The sequence below is a fragment of the Kogia breviceps genome, chromosome 13, assembly GCF_026419965.1.
Source record: "Kogia breviceps isolate mKogBre1 chromosome 13, mKogBre1 haplotype 1, whole genome shotgun sequence".
In the NCBI taxonomy this organism is placed as follows: domain Eukaryota; kingdom Metazoa; phylum Chordata; class Mammalia; order Artiodactyla; family Physeteridae; genus Kogia; species Kogia breviceps.
Genome location: NC_081322.1, coordinates 7,142,335 through 7,160,320, shown reverse-complemented (window position 1 = coordinate 7,160,320; position 17,986 = coordinate 7,142,335). Strand labels below are relative to the sequence as shown.

General features: G+C 37.5%; 1 protein-coding gene across 1 annotated transcript in view; it reads right to left on the bottom strand.

Moving 5' to 3' along the window:
• Positions 1-17,986, bottom strand: part of TMEM30A (transmembrane protein 30A) — a 40,514-nt gene that overhangs the window by 3,821 nt on the left and 18,707 nt on the right. Inside the window, exons 2-6 of the mRNA XM_059035965.2 lie at positions 15,700-15,807; positions 13,254-13,361; positions 8,538-8,625; positions 7,322-7,468; positions 5,986-6,192 (exon numbers count right to left, since the gene is read on the bottom strand). Of these exons, the coding sequence (XP_058891948.1) occupies positions 5,986-6,192; positions 7,322-7,468; positions 8,538-8,625; positions 13,254-13,361; positions 15,700-15,807 (658 nt within the window). The remainder of the gene's footprint in view (positions 1-5,985; positions 6,193-7,321; positions 7,469-8,537; positions 8,626-13,253; positions 13,362-15,699; positions 15,808-17,986) is intronic.

Below are 17,986 nucleotides of genomic sequence, written 5' to 3'. Positions count from 1 at the left end.
AGTAAGAAAATGGTAATAGGAACATACATATCAATAACTACCTTAAATGTGCATGGAGTAAATGCTCCAACCAAAAGACACAGGCTTGCTGAATGGATACAAAAACAAGACCCATATATATGCTGTCTACAAGAGACCCACTTCAGACCTAGGGACACATACAGACTGAAGGTGAGGGGATGGAAAAAGATATTCCATGCAAATGGAAATCAAAGAAAGCTGGAGTAGCAATACTCTAAAATAGACTTTAAAATAAAGAATGTTACAAGAGACAAGGAAGGATACTACATAATGATAAAGGGATCAATCCAAGAAGATATAACAATTATAAATATATATGCAACCAAAATAGGAGCACCTCAATACATAAGGCAACTGCTAACAGCTCTAAAAGAGGAAATCGACAGTAACACAATAATAGTGGGGGACTTTAACACCTCACTTACACCAATGGAAAGATCATCCAAACAGAAAATTAATAAGGAAACACAAGCTTTAAATGACACAATACACCAGATAGATTTAATTGATATTTATAGGACATTCCATCCAAAAACAGCAGATTACTCTTTCTTCTCAAGTGTACACGGAACATTCTCCAGGATAGATCACATCTTGGGTCACAAATCAAGCCTCAGGAAATTTAAGAAAATTGAAATCATATCAAGCATCTTTTCTGACCACAATGCTATGAGATTAGAAATCAATTACAGGGAAAAAATGTAAAATACACAAACACATGGAGGCTAAACAACACATTACTAAATAACCAAGAGATCACTGAAGAAATCAAAGAGGAAATCAAAAAATACCTAAAGACAAATAACAATGAAAACACAACTATCCAAAACCTATGGGATACTGCAAAAGCAGTTCTAAGAGGGAAGTTTATTGCTATACAAGCGTACCTCAAGAAACAAGAAAAATCTCAAATAAACAATCTAACCTTACACCTAAAGGAACTAGAGAAGGAAGAACAAACAAAACCCAAAGTTAGCAGATGGAAAGAAATCATAAAGATTAGAGCAGAAATAAATGAAATAGAAACAAAGAAAACAATAGCAAAGATCAATAAAACTAAAAGCTAGTTCTTTGAGAAGATAAACAAAATTGATAAACCATTAACCATTCCTATACACTAATGATGAAAAATCTGAAAGAGAAATTAAGGAAACACTCCCATTTACCATTGCAACAAAAGGAATAAAATACCTAGTAATAAACCTACCTAGGGATACAAAAAACCTGTATGCAGAAAACTATAAGATACTGATGAAAGAAATTAAAGATGATACCAACAGATGGAGAGATATACCATGTTCTTGGATTGGAAGAATCAATATTGTGAAAATGACTATACTACCCAAAGCAACTACAGATTCAATGAAATCCCTATCAAATTACCAATGGCATTTTTTAACAAACTAGAACAAAAAAATCTTAAGATTTGTAATTGAGACACAAAAGACCCCAAATAGCCAAAGCAGTCTCGAGGGAAAACAACAGAGCTGGAGGAATCAGACTCCCTGACTTCAGACTACACTACAAAGGTACAGTCATCAAGACAATATGGTACTGGCACAAAAACAGAAATATAGATCAATGGAACAGGATAGAAAGCCCAGAGATAAACCCACACACCTATGGTCAACTAATCTATGACAAAGGAGGCAAGGATATACAATGGAGAAAAGACAGTCTTCAATAAGTGATGCTGGGAAAACTGGACAGCTATATGTAAAAGAATGAAATTAGAACACTCCCTAACACCATACACAAAAATAAACTCAAAATGGATTAGAGACCTAAATGTAAAACCGGACACTATAAAACTCTAAGAGGAGAACATAGGAAGAACACTCTTTGACATAAATCACAGCAAGATCTTTTTTGATCCACCTCCTAGAGTAATGGAAATAAAAACAAAAATAAACAAATGGGGGCTTCCCTGGTGGCGCAGTGGTTGAGAATCCGCCTGCCGATGCAGGGGACACGGGTTCGTGCCCCGGTCTGGGAAGATCCCACATGCCGCGGAGCGGCTGGGCCCGTGAGCCATGGCCGCTGAGCCTGCTCGTCCGGAGCCTGTGCTCCGCAACGGGAGAGGCCACAACAGTGAAGCCCGCATACCACAAAAAAAATAAATAAATAAACAAATGGGACCTAATGAAACTTAAAAGCTTTTGCACCGCAAAGTAAACCATAAACGAGACGAAGAGACAACCCTCCGAATGGGAGAAAATATTTGCAAATGAAGCAACTGACAAAGGATTAATCTCCAAACTATATAAACAGCTCATGCAGCTCAATATTAAGAAACAAACAACCCAATCCGAAAATAAGCAGAAGACCTAAATAGACATTTCTCCAAAGAAGACATACAGATGGCCAAGAAGCACATGAAAAGCTGCTCAACATCATTAATTATTAGAGAAATGCAAATCAAAACTACAATGAGGTATCACCTCACACCAGTTAGAATGGGCATCATCAGAAAATCTACAAACAACAAATGCTGGAAAGGGTGTGGAGAAAAGGGAATCCTCTTGAACTGTTGGTGGGAATGTAAATTGATACAGCCACTATGGAGAACAGTATGGAGGTTCCTTAAAGAACTAAAAATAGAATTACCATATGACCCAGCAATCCCACTACTGGGCAAATACCCTGAGAAAACCATAATTCAAAAAGACACATGCACCCCAATGTTCACTGCAGCACTATTTACAATAGCCAGGTCATGGAAGCAACCTAAATGTCCATCAACAGATGAATGGATAAAGAAGATGTGGTACATATATACAATGGAACATTACTCGCCATAAAAAGAAACGAAATTGAGTTATTTGTAGTGAGGTGGATGGACCTAGAGTCTGTCATACAGAGTGAAGTACGTCAGAAAGAGAAAAACAAATACCGTATGCTAACACATATATATGGAATCTAAGAAAAAAAAAAAGTTCATGAAGAACCTAGGGGTAAGATGGGAATAAAGATACAGACCTACTATAGAATGGACTTGAGGATACGTGGAGGGGGAAGTGTAAGCTGGGACAAAGTGAGAGAGTGGCATGCACATATATACTCTAGCAAATGTAAAATAGATAGCTAGTGGGAAGCAGCTGCATAGCACAGGGAGATCACCTCTGTGCTTTGTGACCACCTAGAGGGGTGGGATAGGGAGGGCAGGAGGGAGGGAGATGCAAGAGAGAATGGATATGGGAACATATGTATATGTATAACTGATTCACTTTGTTATAAAGCAGAAACTAACACACCATTGTAAAGCAATTATACTCCAATAAAGATGTTAAAATAAATAAATAAATAAATAAATAAATAAAAAGACACATGCACCCCAATGTTCACTGCAGCGCTATTTACAATAGCCAGGTCATGGAAGCAACCTAAATGCCCATCGACAGATGAATGGATAAAGATGTGGTACATATATGCAATGGAATATTACTCAGCCATGAAAGGGAACGAAATTGGGTCATTTGTAGTGACGTGGATGGATCTACAGAGTGTCATACAGAGTGAAGTAAGTCAGAAAGAGAAAAACAAATATCGTATATTAACGTATATATGTGGAACCTAGAAAATGGTACAGATGAACTCCTTTGCAGAGCAGAAATAGAGACACAGATGCAGAGAACAAACATACGGACACCAAGGGGGGAAAGCAGCAGGGGTGGTGGGGGTGGTGTGATGTATTGGGAGATTGGGATTGACATGTAGACACTGATGTGTGTAAAATGGATGACTAATAAGAAAATAAATAAATACACAGGAAAAATTTAAAAATTAATAAATAAAAGCCAATATAGTTTACAAGCAAAAATAACTAAAGTTAAGGGTTATATAATTTTTCATTTCTTAGATATTTCTGTTCTCATTACACAGGAGGGGTAAAAGGTCTGCAATGTGAAAATATATTTCAGATAAATAGCAATGAAACCCATACAGGAAAAAGAGCTTGACAGACCAGGAGAAAAAGGAAGAATGAGGAGATTAGGGATCTCTATGAGCTCAAAGAGCACATGTAGCAAGAGTGTAGTGATGGGGGCATGGGAGGACTCGGCACAAGGTTGAAAAGCATGACAATGAAGTTTTACATTGCTGATTTGGAGCAATGGTGAAACTCACGGTGTGACACAGGATCGATGACTAAAAAACAGAGTGGAGTTGAAGGGTGGATCCTTAAACAAATTTGAGAAATGGGACACCAACATGTTGGATGAGCTACCTACATGGACCGGTTCTAGGATTTTGGCAAGAGTCAGGGAAGAGAAGAAGACAGAACTAAGTCCCTATGCAAAAGGTTTACAACTTTTTCAAAAGCATCTTTTGAATCAAGTGTTAGTTCCCATCTCCAGCTTCCGTAGCTCCCCAGCCCGGCTGTGACTCCAATGGCAGCCTCAGCTCTACTAGTTCTTAAATCAATCCCAACCTGAGCCAGGAATGATTTTAAGAGCTCTAACTAACCCAACCCTCTACGGGATGTGGTATCAAATCACCCATGCTGGTCTCTCTATATTGCAACCCTAAAAAGTTGGCTTCTGCCTTGATTCTAATACCTAGTTCCCACCTTATACCCAATTTTGATAATTAACCCTTAATGTTCTGCAGGTCAAATTCCTGTCTTATTGATTTTCAAAATAGTCTGCATTCCTCCTAAAAGTTCTCTTGGTGCAAATTATCTGTCAACTAAGAATTCCTGAGTGCTCCAAAGACTTCCCTTTATTGTGCTGTAGGCTACAGGTTGCCCTCTACTTTGGCCATAGCCTCGAGATAATGTTCTTTCTACCAGCACCTAAACTGGGTCTGTCTGTCTAAAATTTCTGCTATGTAGGCCTAGTTTCAAACACTTGGTCACTTTCAGTCTGTCACTATCAGGTCATGTTCAGTTGTCTACTGAGGTGCAAAATCAAAAGACTAAGGCTACAAATAGATCTTTATTTTGAAATTAGGTCTATAAACCATTTATTAATCCATTATAAAGCTAAAACTATATTAACTTATAGCTAATTTGGGTTATGAAAAATCAAAAATGTAAGATCATCAGCACACATGCTAATATTTGAAAATTTTTCATTCATGATATATACAAGCAATGGGCTAGAAATTAAAAGATGTAAGGATTTTGTTGAGAATACAAGTTAGTGCCCAATATTTCTGGCTTAGGAAAGACTTTGCATCCAGGCCAATATGGACTGGTCTGACTACTTGAGTGAACCAGCTAGGGATGCAGCCTACAGTGATGGTTGATGGTAAAGTCAACAGCTTGATTATGAACCCTGATTCTTCTATTGCCTGTGTAATCTCAGTTAAGTTACTTAAGTGCTCTATGTTCCTATATTCTTGTCTATAACATGGAGATGATACCTGCCTCACAATGCTTGAAATAAATAAAATAATACATGGAAAGTACTTAGTATAACAGTGACATATAGTCAGGATGAAATTAATGATATTTATCAGCACTGAAAAGTATGCCTAAATTATTAAGGTGGAACAATACAGCTAATGATAAAAATGTTTTGATACTGTAAACAGAGCAACAATTATAAATAATTATGTTGATATGAACTAACAAATTTGCTGATTTTTATTATCTAAAAAAATATAGATTAAAACAGCCCAGTACCACCAACATTTAGATTTACTAAGTGAGTACTAGCCTTTGCATTAAGCTGAATTACAATCTCTCTTGTAAAAATATCTAACTTATTAACAAATCTAGCACCTACATTTTAAATAATTTTACCAAATAAGATGCTTGAACTCTAGTACAAAGTATTTTAAAATTAAAGGCATTTCTGGAAGAAACAAGTTAAAAGAGACTTTGTCATACATACACACATACTCATAAAAATGCAGAGAGCAAAACTAAAACACAAAGTAGCATACCACATAACTGAGACAAGGTTGGACTACACTCCTTTCAAATTCTTTGAGTCTATGCACATGGCCAAAAAAGGATACTGTATGTGATATTCAAATAGTATCGTCCAGCTGGTAATGTCGGATGTAAATCACTTTTCCTCTCTATAAGACGATACAACTTACGAAAAGTAGGTAATGCTGCAGTACGCATCCAAACAATAAAATCCTCATTTATGAACCCACTATTGTCTTCGTCAGGATCCAGCCTGTATACCGGTTTAACCCAGTTTACTGGCTTTGTTGTGCCTTAAAAAGGAGAGATCGGTGTGGGGTGGGGAGACAAGACATTCAATTCCATTGAGTTTCACCGAAAATTCACACTCTAATAAAACAAAGATACACAATATGAATATTTCCCTTATGTTCAAAAGTAGAAATATATTCGTATTCTAAGGAAGTCTTAAAATCGAAAGAGAAACCAATTCTTCACATAATAACTTAACAAATAATTACAAAGATTTGATTGATATCTTAATTAAGAGAATACTAAAAGTAGGCTATTGAGTATATTCCAAAAAGCAAATGACTTAATACAAAGATATATAATGGTAAGAAACATTACACTGTGAAATCAAGGAGGCATAGAAACAAAAAGAAATTTGGACTTATAACTATTAATAATTAAAATAAATAAACAAATAAATACTTGTTTAAAATAAACTTTGTCACAATTTTAAGATTATGGATGAAACGCTAACAAGGAAATACCAGAGAAATTCGAGATTTAAAGTATACTACATTTCCTAGGGCTTCCCTGGTGGCTTAGTGGTTGAGAGTCCGCCTGCCGATGCAGGGGACGCGGGTTCGTGCCCCGGTCCGGGAGGATCCCACATGCTGCGGAGCGGCTGGGCCCGTGAGCCGTGGCCGCTGGGCCTGAGCGTCCGGATCCTGTGCTTCGCGGTCGGAGAGGCCACAGTGGTGGAAGGCCCACGTACCGCCAAAAAAAAAAAAAAAAAAAAGTATACTACAGGGCTTCCCTGGTGGCGCAGTGGTTGAGAATCCGCCTGCCGATGCAGGAGACACGGGTTCGTGCCCTGGTCCGGGAGGATCCCACATGCCGCGGAGCAACTAAGCCCGTGAGCCATGGCCGCTAGGCCTGTGCGTCCGGAGCCTGTGCTCCGCAACGGGAGAGGCCACAACAGTGAGAGGCCCGCGTACCGCAAAAAAAAAAAAAAAAAAAAAAAAGTATACTACATTTCCTTTAGAATTTCAGTACATTAGAAGATACTACATATTTTACCTAACTTGACATCAAGTTAAGAAAAGTTGTTTTTTTAAAAAGCATAAACTTTTTTAAGATTCTAAAGACAGAAAATGTTAGGTACTTCATTAAAACGCCTAGCTTATGCTTTAAGGGCTATTCGTAATATTTTACCTTTGAATCGTTCTTCTAGGGGAATGTCTGCTCCAGGCGGATTTCTGAATTTCACATGTTTATCTGTCCACCAAGCAATACCTTTCCTTTCCAAATAAATAGGTGTAGGATCAGATTCATTGCCAACCAGAAACAAATCTAGTGTATCTAAAACACAAGAAAAGGAAGATACTGCTAAACATCTACTGAAAATCCATAGTACCGGCTTTATTCCATGAGAAATGAGGATCTGGTACTTGCTTCCCAAAGAGGTTGTAACAAAGTAGGCACATGATGAGCATTTGCTCTTGATTATTTACATGTGAATCAGCTATGGTAACTTCATAATCCTAGATGAACTTGCCTTCCCTCAATAGTTCCAGGTCATTTTCCTACATGGCTAGCTGATATGTGATATGGTCAAATGTCTTAATATTAACCCAAATAAAACAATTTGCAAGGTAAATCTGCCTCTCTTTCTATTCTTTAAAAAAAAAAAAAAAAAAAAAAGCACTGCTAAATAGCTTCTGGCTTATCAATTTCTCTCTCTGCACTGTCCAATCTGGTAATCACTAGCTATATGGCTACAGAGCCCCTGAAATCACAGCTGGTCCAAATAACAATGTTTTGTAAGGATATCATGTACATCAGACATCAAAGATTTAATATAAAAATTAGTATATAAAATATCTCACTAATAATTTTTATATACTGAATATCACTTACCTGCTGAAATGATAGTATGTGGGGCATACTGAGTTTAATAAAATATAATTAAAGTTAATTTCACTTGTTTCTTTTTTATTGTTTTTAATGTGACTACCAGAAAGCTTAAAATTATACACGTCTCCCATTTATGGTTCACACTACATTCACATCAGACAGTGCTGCTCTAAGTGATCAACTGCAGCCCCTTTTTAATGGTATAAATATTCGAAGTTGTTGGTAAAGGTAGCCTGGCATTTATTTTATCATGTATGAAATAGTAAGTTAGCAGAATGTCCCTGCTTCTTTCTTCCCAGAGACAGAAACTCATTCTTAAAATATAAGAATTCACAAAAGAGAGTCATAAAGCATTATAATACCCCACTAAATAACTAATTCACATATTTATCTTAAAGCTGTTGAATTTCTCAATTTCATTCATGTTTCTGAAAGATTATACAAATATTCCTAACTACAGTATGATATAGATAGATAGATAGATATAAAATCTTTGTTTATCTCTGTCTCATACCATTAAACATGCTGTTGGCAATAGCTCCACAAGGAGCAATTGGTTTGTCTTCATTTCTTCGATAAGGCTCACATTCCTTACTGGGATTCTGATATTTAGAAGGAAAGAAGAGAGAAGTTATTACCCAGGCCTCTGGGAGAACTATGAGTTAGTCCTAATTACTGATTAAAAATTCAATCCCTACATATTTCTCACTTGCAATGCATATAAAATGTCTATATTATAAACAGACTATAAATAATACCATATTTAATTACTCAAAATATATTCCTTAACATTACTGCATTATAGCCTTTCTTTGCATATATTGTCATATAGGTATATGTCAAATTGACTTTTTTTTCTTTTTATAAATTTATGTATCTTGTTTATTTTATTTTTGGCTGCGTTGGGTCTTTGTTGCTGTGCAGAGGCTTTCTCTCGTTGCAGCGAGCGGGGGCTACTCTTCATTGCGGTGCACAGGCTTCTCATTGCGGTGGCTTCTCTTGTTGTGGAACACGGGCTCTAGGCGCGCAGGCTCAGTAGTTGTGGCGCACGGGCTTAGCTGCTCCACGTCATGTGGGATCTTCCCAGACTAGGGTGTAAACCTGTGTCCCCTGCGTTGGCAAGCGGACTCCCAACCACTGCGCCACCAGGGAAGCCCCCAAACTGATATTTTAAAAAATTTTCATATCAACACAGAAATCATAACTACAAACTGTTTTCTTCACAAGAAAAACTAAAAAGCTGTCTATTGTCAATCCAGCTGTAACAGAATGAAAGGAAATCTTAAACTGGAAGTAAGAAGATTGGCGCTTCGGGACTTCCCTGGTGGTCCAGTGGTTAAGACTCTGGGCTCCCAATGCAGGGGGTCCGGGTTTGATCCCTGGTCAGGGAACTAGATCCCTCCTGTACGCCGCAACTAAGAGCCCGCATGCCACAACTAAAGATCCCGCCCACTGGAACTAAAAATGATCCTGCATGTTGCAACGAAAAAAACCAAAGATCCTGCATGCTGCAACGAAGATCCCACACACGGCTCCCACATGCTGCAACTAAGACCCAGCACAGCCAAATAAATAAATATTAAAAAGAAAAAAAAAAAAAGACCTGAGCTTCTAGTCCAGCTGTGTACTATGTGACTTTGTGCAAGTCCCTTGATTTATCTGCACTTCACTTATAAAATTAACATGTTCAAGTAGATAATTTCAAATTTTGTAGTTTGGGGTTAAAGCCCACGTGGAAGGAAGGGAGGGAGGGAGGAAAAGTCTGATACAGATTCCTAGAATGTACCAATCTTCTCTAAATTGTGCTGCCAGGTATAAAGAAAACAAAAATGTTGGCAAGGCAAACAGCACTTCACCTGTCCTCCAGATTTGGTTTTGACTTAGTCCCTCCCTATTGAAGATCTCAAGGAAACGTGGAAGCTGTAGGATTAATCCAGAGATTCTACCAAGTCTGATATTAGGTATACATCTGAGTTGTTCTACGACTCCAAGGCCACATTAAGCCATGTCTCACAACACATAAACAAACCAAGATAGTCTCGATTTGAAATTAACTAGAACCTAGTCAGGCCTCTTAAGGCTATTCCATTGTAACCAACCTTGACTTGTATCTACATTCTGGCGGGGAATCTCATAAAGTCTCTTTAATATTTGACTTCTCAGCTTTTTGGTCCCTAAGACATCTACATTCATAAAGTTAGCATTCTAAGACCATGAAGATAGACAATGTATAACTGGCTTTTTACTATTTGAATGTTTTGATGAAAACTGATTTCAAAAAAATAAGGTAAATAAACTCTCAATGGGGCAAATATATTCTAACCACTAAACCATTTTGGAGGGGAGGGGGGCAAGGAATAGCAACTTTATTTGGAAAACCAGCAGACAGAAAAGATGGTGGACCAGTGTCCCGAAGACCCATATTCTAACTACTAAATTATTGAAGAAGTTTTTTTTAAAAAAGGAAAATATTTACTACCTATGCATCAGGAACTGAACTAAGCAATGCTAGGTACTTTGCAGTAACTGGCTTGGGAAAGCCATCTAATAAAGAGTACCTAACATGTACCACATACCATGTAAGGTGCTAGAAATGGAAAAATGAAAAAAAAGTCCCTGCTTTTCAGCAGCTCACAACGTAATATAGGAAAACAGACTCAAATACAACCAACTATAATATGAAATAAGAGCCATGATAAAGGTGTCTATATTCATTCCATATATAATTTATTCAATGCCTTTCATGTGCTAGGTACTGGAAAGGCACTTGGTATATGGTGATTAAAGAAAGTCATGCTCCCTGCTCTCATGAGCTTGCAGTGGAGTTGGGAGGACAGAAGATAAGGGGAAGACTGTCTCTGGAGGTAGTATCATGAAAGTTAAGACCTAAAGAAAGTAGGAGACAGCCACATGAAGAGCAGGCAGAAGAGAGCTTTAAGCAGAGAGAACAGTACACCCCATTTAGAAAGAACTTGATAGTTCTGAGAAGGTAAACAGGGAATGTAGTTAGAGTGTGGCAATAAAGAAAATGACATATGATGAGACTGGAGAGTCGTGCGTAGCTCAGATCATCCTGAGTAAACAAACCACTGAAAGAGGTTAAGCAGGGAAGTGGTATTTATTTTTTTTTAAAGATCACTCTAGCAGCTATGTAGAAAATGGCCTGGAAAGGAAGAGCAAGAGTAGATGATACGGGGAAACAGTTTGTTAAGTAAAGTGAGAAGTGACTTGGAACAGGGTATGAATGAAGTAAATATGTAAAGATGTTATTTTGCATCCAAAGACACTAAAGTAAACAGCAGGTCTGAGGTGAGAGGACCTCCAGGGAAAGAGTAAAAACCACATTCTAGACAAATGAAATGGAAATGCCCAAATGGGAAGATTACCTGCATCACCAGGCATGGTTAGGGAACAGCATATATGGCTGAGGGCAGCCAGGCCAAAGGTACATTAAGGATAGAATATAAAATCAATGAGGCTGAAGTGGTAGGTTGACATCAGATTGTGAAGGGCCTTACATACAATGTTAAGTTACTTGAACTTCAATCTGTCTGTTCTTAACATCTTTAAAATTTCTGAAAGCCACCTGGTCTTAAGTCATATATTTTGGTCTAGTCCAGGGATCAATAAACGACAGCCTGCAGGCCAAATCCAGCCCAGCACCTGTTTTTGTAAATAAAGTTTTATTGGAACACAGCTACCCATTCATTCACTTAAGTATTCTCCATGGCTGTATACATTCTAAAATGGCAGAGGTGAGTAGGTGCAATAGACTATATAACCTGCAAAGCTGAAAATGTTTACTATTGGCCCTTTACAGAAAAAATTCATCAATCCTTAGGTTTAGTCTAAAAGCTCTGCTTGAGGTTTGGAAGAAAAGAATCTCAGCTTCTTTTGCCCTCAGTGAAGAGAGTGTGTATCTATATAAAAGAACTGTAAATCAAACACCCCTTCTAGGTCTTTCAAGCCACCCAATCTATGATCCCAATCAACAAATTCTTGGTGTGCCTCACAGAACTTCACCTTCTCTGGACTTGAGTCCTTAAAGTTAGATCCCACAACATAAATCCCACACAGACTACAAGATATTGCAGACCTAACCAGAATCTTTAAATAGACTTATTATTTCTTAAGATCCCAAACATCAGGAAATAGCAATCAAACCAGGAAGGATAACCTAGAGTAACTTTACGTTTACCAGGACCATTCTGGTCCCAGTGTGGTCCTAAATCGCATTCTAAGAGTGTCACTGTTTCTAAGAGATACTTGAATTGCTAAAGGTTTGCTGCATTGCAGGCAATAATATAAAATACTTGGGCACCAACCACTTCTATGAGAAGCTGAACAACAGTCAGGAAACTAAGATCCTCTAGTCCACAGATTCCCAAACCAGGCTGAGCATCAAAAGGGGAGCTTGTTAAAAATAGGTATTTTTATGGGCTTCCCCGGTGGCGCAGTGGTTGAGAGTCCGCCTGCCGATGCGGTGGACGCGGGTTCGTGCCCCGGTCCGGGAAGATCCCACGTGCCGCGGAGCGGCTGGGCCCGTGGGCCGTGGCCAATGAGCCTGCGCGTCCGGAGCCCGTGCTCCGCAACGGGAGAGGCCACAACAGCGAGAGGCCCGCGTACCGCAAAAAAAAAAAAAAAAAAAAAATTCTAAAAAAAAAAAATAGGTATTTTTAGAGCTCTACCCCTATAGACACAGACATATGAGACTTAGGAGAATCCTGGAATCTGTATTTTCAAAAAGCTCCTCAGACAGTTTTTCAGTAACCCACACCCTTTGGACTTTACTATCGGGCTTCCCACAAGGTAAAAAGCAAAGAACATACATGTTCAATTCTAAAACACAATCTCAGAAATTAAAAGTAGCTTATTTGCATATTCCTACCCAGTGTAATAATGATGAGTAAACTCAAACAGAACAAATTATACTCCCAGAATGCTAGACTCATCAAAATTCCATTACAAACAGATTAACAAAGCAAAAATCCCAATGATACTACCAGAAACAAGCAGGTTGTAATGTGTCCTCTGGCTGCAAGAAATCATTAAGCTGTGCAAATTCCAGAGGAAAAATTTTTAACTAAAAACCTTCACTAAACAAACTAAAAATGTCAAACAACACTTTAATTTCATCTAACATTATTAAATTTAACATTTCTAACGGAACAATTACCACATGTTCTTAGTTCTTAGACACCGTAGTTTGATGTTCCATCACTTTACTTACAAGTAAAGCACTAGGATCTCCATTTAGTTGACTATCATCTCGAGATTTCACATAACGACGATGGTTTTGATAGAAATTAGACAGTCCATAATACATAAACACATTGCCCTACAGAAACAGAAAGGGAAAAAATGTTCATATAAAACTATTAAGTATGAAGTTGTTTCATGCATACATAAAAGCTATGTAATTTGCACTAGTTTAGAATTTGTGATAACTTAAAACAGTTACTGGGGTGAATTCTACCAGTACTTAGCAATCTAAAATGGTACAAATTGTAAATAAGGTTAAACAATTAAACCAAATCAAATAATGTTAAAGAATCAATCAAATAAGGTCAAAAATCCAAGAGTGAAATTTGAAAATACTCTGAAAGACCTCAAAGATGTGTATTTACATTAAAACAAACAAAAAAGCTCTCAGGGAATCTATTAGCCTAGTCTGATCTACTTTCAGTTTTATTTATCTTTTAAAAGATTTTATTTTTGATGTAGACCATGTTTAAAGTCTTTACTGAATTTGTTACAATATTGCTTCTGTTTTATGTTTTAGTTTTTTGGCCATGAGGCATGTGGGATCTTAGTTCCTGGACCAGGGATCAAACCTGCACCCCCTGCATTGAAAAGCAAAGCCTTAACCACTGGACCGCCAGGGAAGTTCCTACTTTCAACTTTAAATCTTCTCTAATTCAGATTGGTCTTCATCCAATTAGCATCAACTTTTCAAAGGAATAATACTTTCAAGCTTTCATTTACTGCCCAAAATAAATTCTGAACTTTAATTGGGACATAGTAAATTTCTCAGTAGGATACTATATAATATTAGTAATGAACAAATTAATAATTAGTAAAGTATCTAAGATAATGAGTCATTTTATAATAATCAAGAAAGGTACTATAATGTATTCAGTGGAGTCAACTTGGAAATAACCTGGGAAATAAGGGTAACCTACATACATTGTAACTATTTAGAAGATGTTATGAAGTCATCTTGAATGACTAAGATTTTTAGAGGTGGCAAAAACATCAGCTATTTTCTCCTTTCTGGTTGCTACCTCCATTGTCTATAACCTTATACTGAATTAAAAGGAATTCACACACACAAAAAGGGAATTCAATAACATTTTGCTTTATTTGATTTGCTGTTTTCATATACACAATCATTTACCTAAAGCTTGATTTTCAAATGTCAAAATATGCAAACTTTCCCATTCCACATAAAGAAAACACTTACATAGAAATCTTTCATTTATTTATTTGGTTGGTTGGTTTTTTGTTCTCTGAACAGGCTTTAGTCTAATTCAGTTTGGGCCTGTAAAGGAACACAGAGCCCACAAAAGAATGAATCTGAGGATGATCACCTTCGCAGAAGAAAAGTTTTGAAATGCTAAGTGTTTTTGTATGGGGGAAGAAACTAGTGGCGCTTCTAAATCATTACAAGTCTCTTCCATGTCTAATTCTGCCTGTTCTGACAAAAGCAGAACTCAATGCATCTTTATAGTTTGTCCATCATATTAAAAAATCAAATTTTTATGATGTTTTAAAGTTGTATGTTATTTCTGCCAAAACAAAATAAAATAATTAAATTCCTGTCTTCTCCCTAATTTATTTTCATATTTTTTGAAAAGGGGAGCGTCACAGTCCACTATCTCAGGGCAACAGCATCCATAACCACTAGATGGCAACCATCTACTAGGGACCTCAAAAGTCATCACGACCTTTAAGAAAACCTAAAGCATAGCTACAAAAATCTTAAAAGTTGGCATGTATTAAAGCAGTTTTGCTCCCTGAAGAATAAAGCAATAATTTTTTAAAGCTCAGTTTTCAGGTAAAGGAGAACACGAACGGGTCGTGTCATGCCTATTTCTGAATCTTTGTGTCCTTTAGCGTCTGCTCAGTTTCCAAGAAGAATGACAGATAAGTGTGACTGCAAAAGACACACAGACCCCCCCCCCACACACACACGGATGGTATTCTAACTGCTTGTCAATAAGGTTTTACTGAGTGTTTGCATTTATGTTAAAGTATCATATCTGATGAAAAAATAATGCAATTAAATAATGGGTGAATTAGTATTTATTTTCCAAAGTAAAACTTATAGTATGAAAAGTAGGCAAAACTGAGCAATAATTATTTGAATACATGTAGATGTAGATAGAAACTTTATACAAAATAAATTTTTGTAGTTATAAAATTTTCCAGAAAAAGAATAGGTTTAAAATTTAATTTAAACTACTACTACAATAAACTATTAAATTAATGTATTTAATTATCAGACACATAATCCAATAGCAAAACAAAACAATCGTCCTCAAAAGTGTATAGATTCCCAATAAATTAAAGCAACATATCAACAAGAAGAAAATAACTAGTAAAAAAAAAATTTAATATAATATCAATATTTTTTAAAGCATGGCTTTTCTAAAACATTACTTGGGAATACAGACCTCAAATGACTGTTCCAGTGTGAAGTTAATGGTACAAATACAAGACGTCACATTCGGAGACAAACATTTATTGCAGGGACTGGAAGGGTCTGTTCCGGTATAATCAATCTGCAAGAGAAAAATATAACTAAGCACACTTCCTTGGAGAAAGTGGATATACTCTGAAATAATTTGCTATCAGAGGGAAAAAGAGTCTGATGGAGCAATAATAGCCCAGAAAAAAACTTTTTATAAGGTCATCTGTTTATTTTGACAGTGTGAGGTGTAAAAACTGGAAAGGGTCCTATGTCATCCTACTGGCTCATCTCTCCTTTTAACCAAAAGAAATACATTTAGGCATAAAATCATAAATATAAAATTCAAACTGCATGATGTATAAAGATTTAAATAACTATAAAGTCTAAACAACTTTTCCATCATCTCAGCTTTCCATGGCACATTCTCAAATTAAGAAAACAAACACATAAACAAAAAACTACCAGGGTTCTCAAGGGCTACCATTTTTTTAAAACCTGGTGTTGGATAATTAAGAATCTGTCTTATCTTTCTCCTGGGTTCCTGGCAGGGAGCCTCTAAATCCCTTAAAACTCCCCTGGTGATAAGAGTGTATTTGTTTTTGATGAGCCCCTTGAGTCACCCTAGAGTTTATGCTAAGGAGATGGCTCAGGTGAGGGCTGGTCACCAGAAAGACTAGATGTGATGAAGGACTCTGGACCAGCCCAAAGTCTGGAAAGAGGGAGAAGGCTGGAAATTCAGTTCAATCATGTGGCCAATGTTTAATCAATCATGCCTTCGTCATGGAATTCCAATAAAAACTCTGGCCACCACAGGTGAGCTCGCGGGTTCGTTAACCCATCAGTGTGCCCTGATTCTACAGGGAGAGGGCATGAAGCTCTATATTCAGGACTCTCCCAGACCTTGCCAAATGTGTCTCTTCATTTAGCTGGTCCTAGTTTCTTTAATTTATGATAAAACTATAATTGTAAGTCTAGCACCTCCCTGAGTTCTGAGTCATTCCAGCAAATTATGGAACCTGAGAGAAGTTATAGGAACCTCCCATATTTATAGGCAGTTGGTCAGAAATGCAAGTGGCCTGGAGACCTCTGAACTTGCAACTGGCATCTGCAGTGAGGGCAGTCTGGGGGAGGGGGGCTTGGGAACTCCCGGATTTGTAGCTAGTTGGCCAGAAGTATGGGTAGCCTGGGGCCCTGACTCGTAGCTGGTGTCTGAGTGGTACTGAAGCATATTGTTGGGGACCATGTCCTTACACCTGTGGAGTCTGACACTAACTCAGGTGGTCAGCGTCAGAATTGAATTGCAGTACACCAGCTGTTGTCAGACGACCTGACCTGATAGCTAAAATGAGAAAACTCTTTCCATTATACGAATTTTTTTAAATAGATTTTATTTTTTAGAGTGGTTTGAGGTTCACAGCAAAATTGAGTGCAAACTACAGAGTTCCCATATACTCCCTGGACCTACACATACACAATCTCCTTGATTACCAATATCCCTCACCAGAGTAATACATTTGCTACCAATGACGACCCTACAATGACACATCATTATCACCCAAAGGCAGTGGTTTACCTTAAGATTCACTCTTGGTGTTGTACATTCCATGGGTTTTGACAAGGGTATAATGACATATATACACCATCACAGTATCACACAGAATAGTGGCACTGCCTAAAAAATCCTCTGTACTCTATTCCTCCCTTATCCCTAAGCCCTGACAACCATGGATCTTTTTACTGTCTCCATAGTTCTGCCTTTTCCAGAAATGTCACATAATTGGAATCATAAAGTATGTAGCCTTTTCGGATTTACCTCTTTCACTTAGGAATATGCATTTAAGGTTCCTCACTGTCTTTTCATGGCTTGACAGCACATTTCTTTTTAGCATTAAAGATTATTCCATTTTCTTGGTCCACCACAGATTATTTATCCATTCACCTGCTGAAGGATATCTTGGTTGTTTCCAAGTTTTGGCAAGTACAAGTAAAACCGATAAACACCCACGTGCAGGTTCTTGCGTGGACCTAAGTTTTCAGCCCATTTACGTAAATAACAAGGAGCAGAAATGCTGGACTACGTGGTAAGAGAGTGCTTAGCTTTGTAAGAGACTGCCAAACTGTCTCCCAAAGTGGCTGCACCACTTTGCACTCCCACCGGTAATAACTGAGTTCGTTGTTCCACATCCTCACCCGCAGTGGTGCTGTTGATGCTTTGGGTTTTCACTAATAGGCATGTAGTGGTATCTCACTATTGTTTTAATTTGCAATTC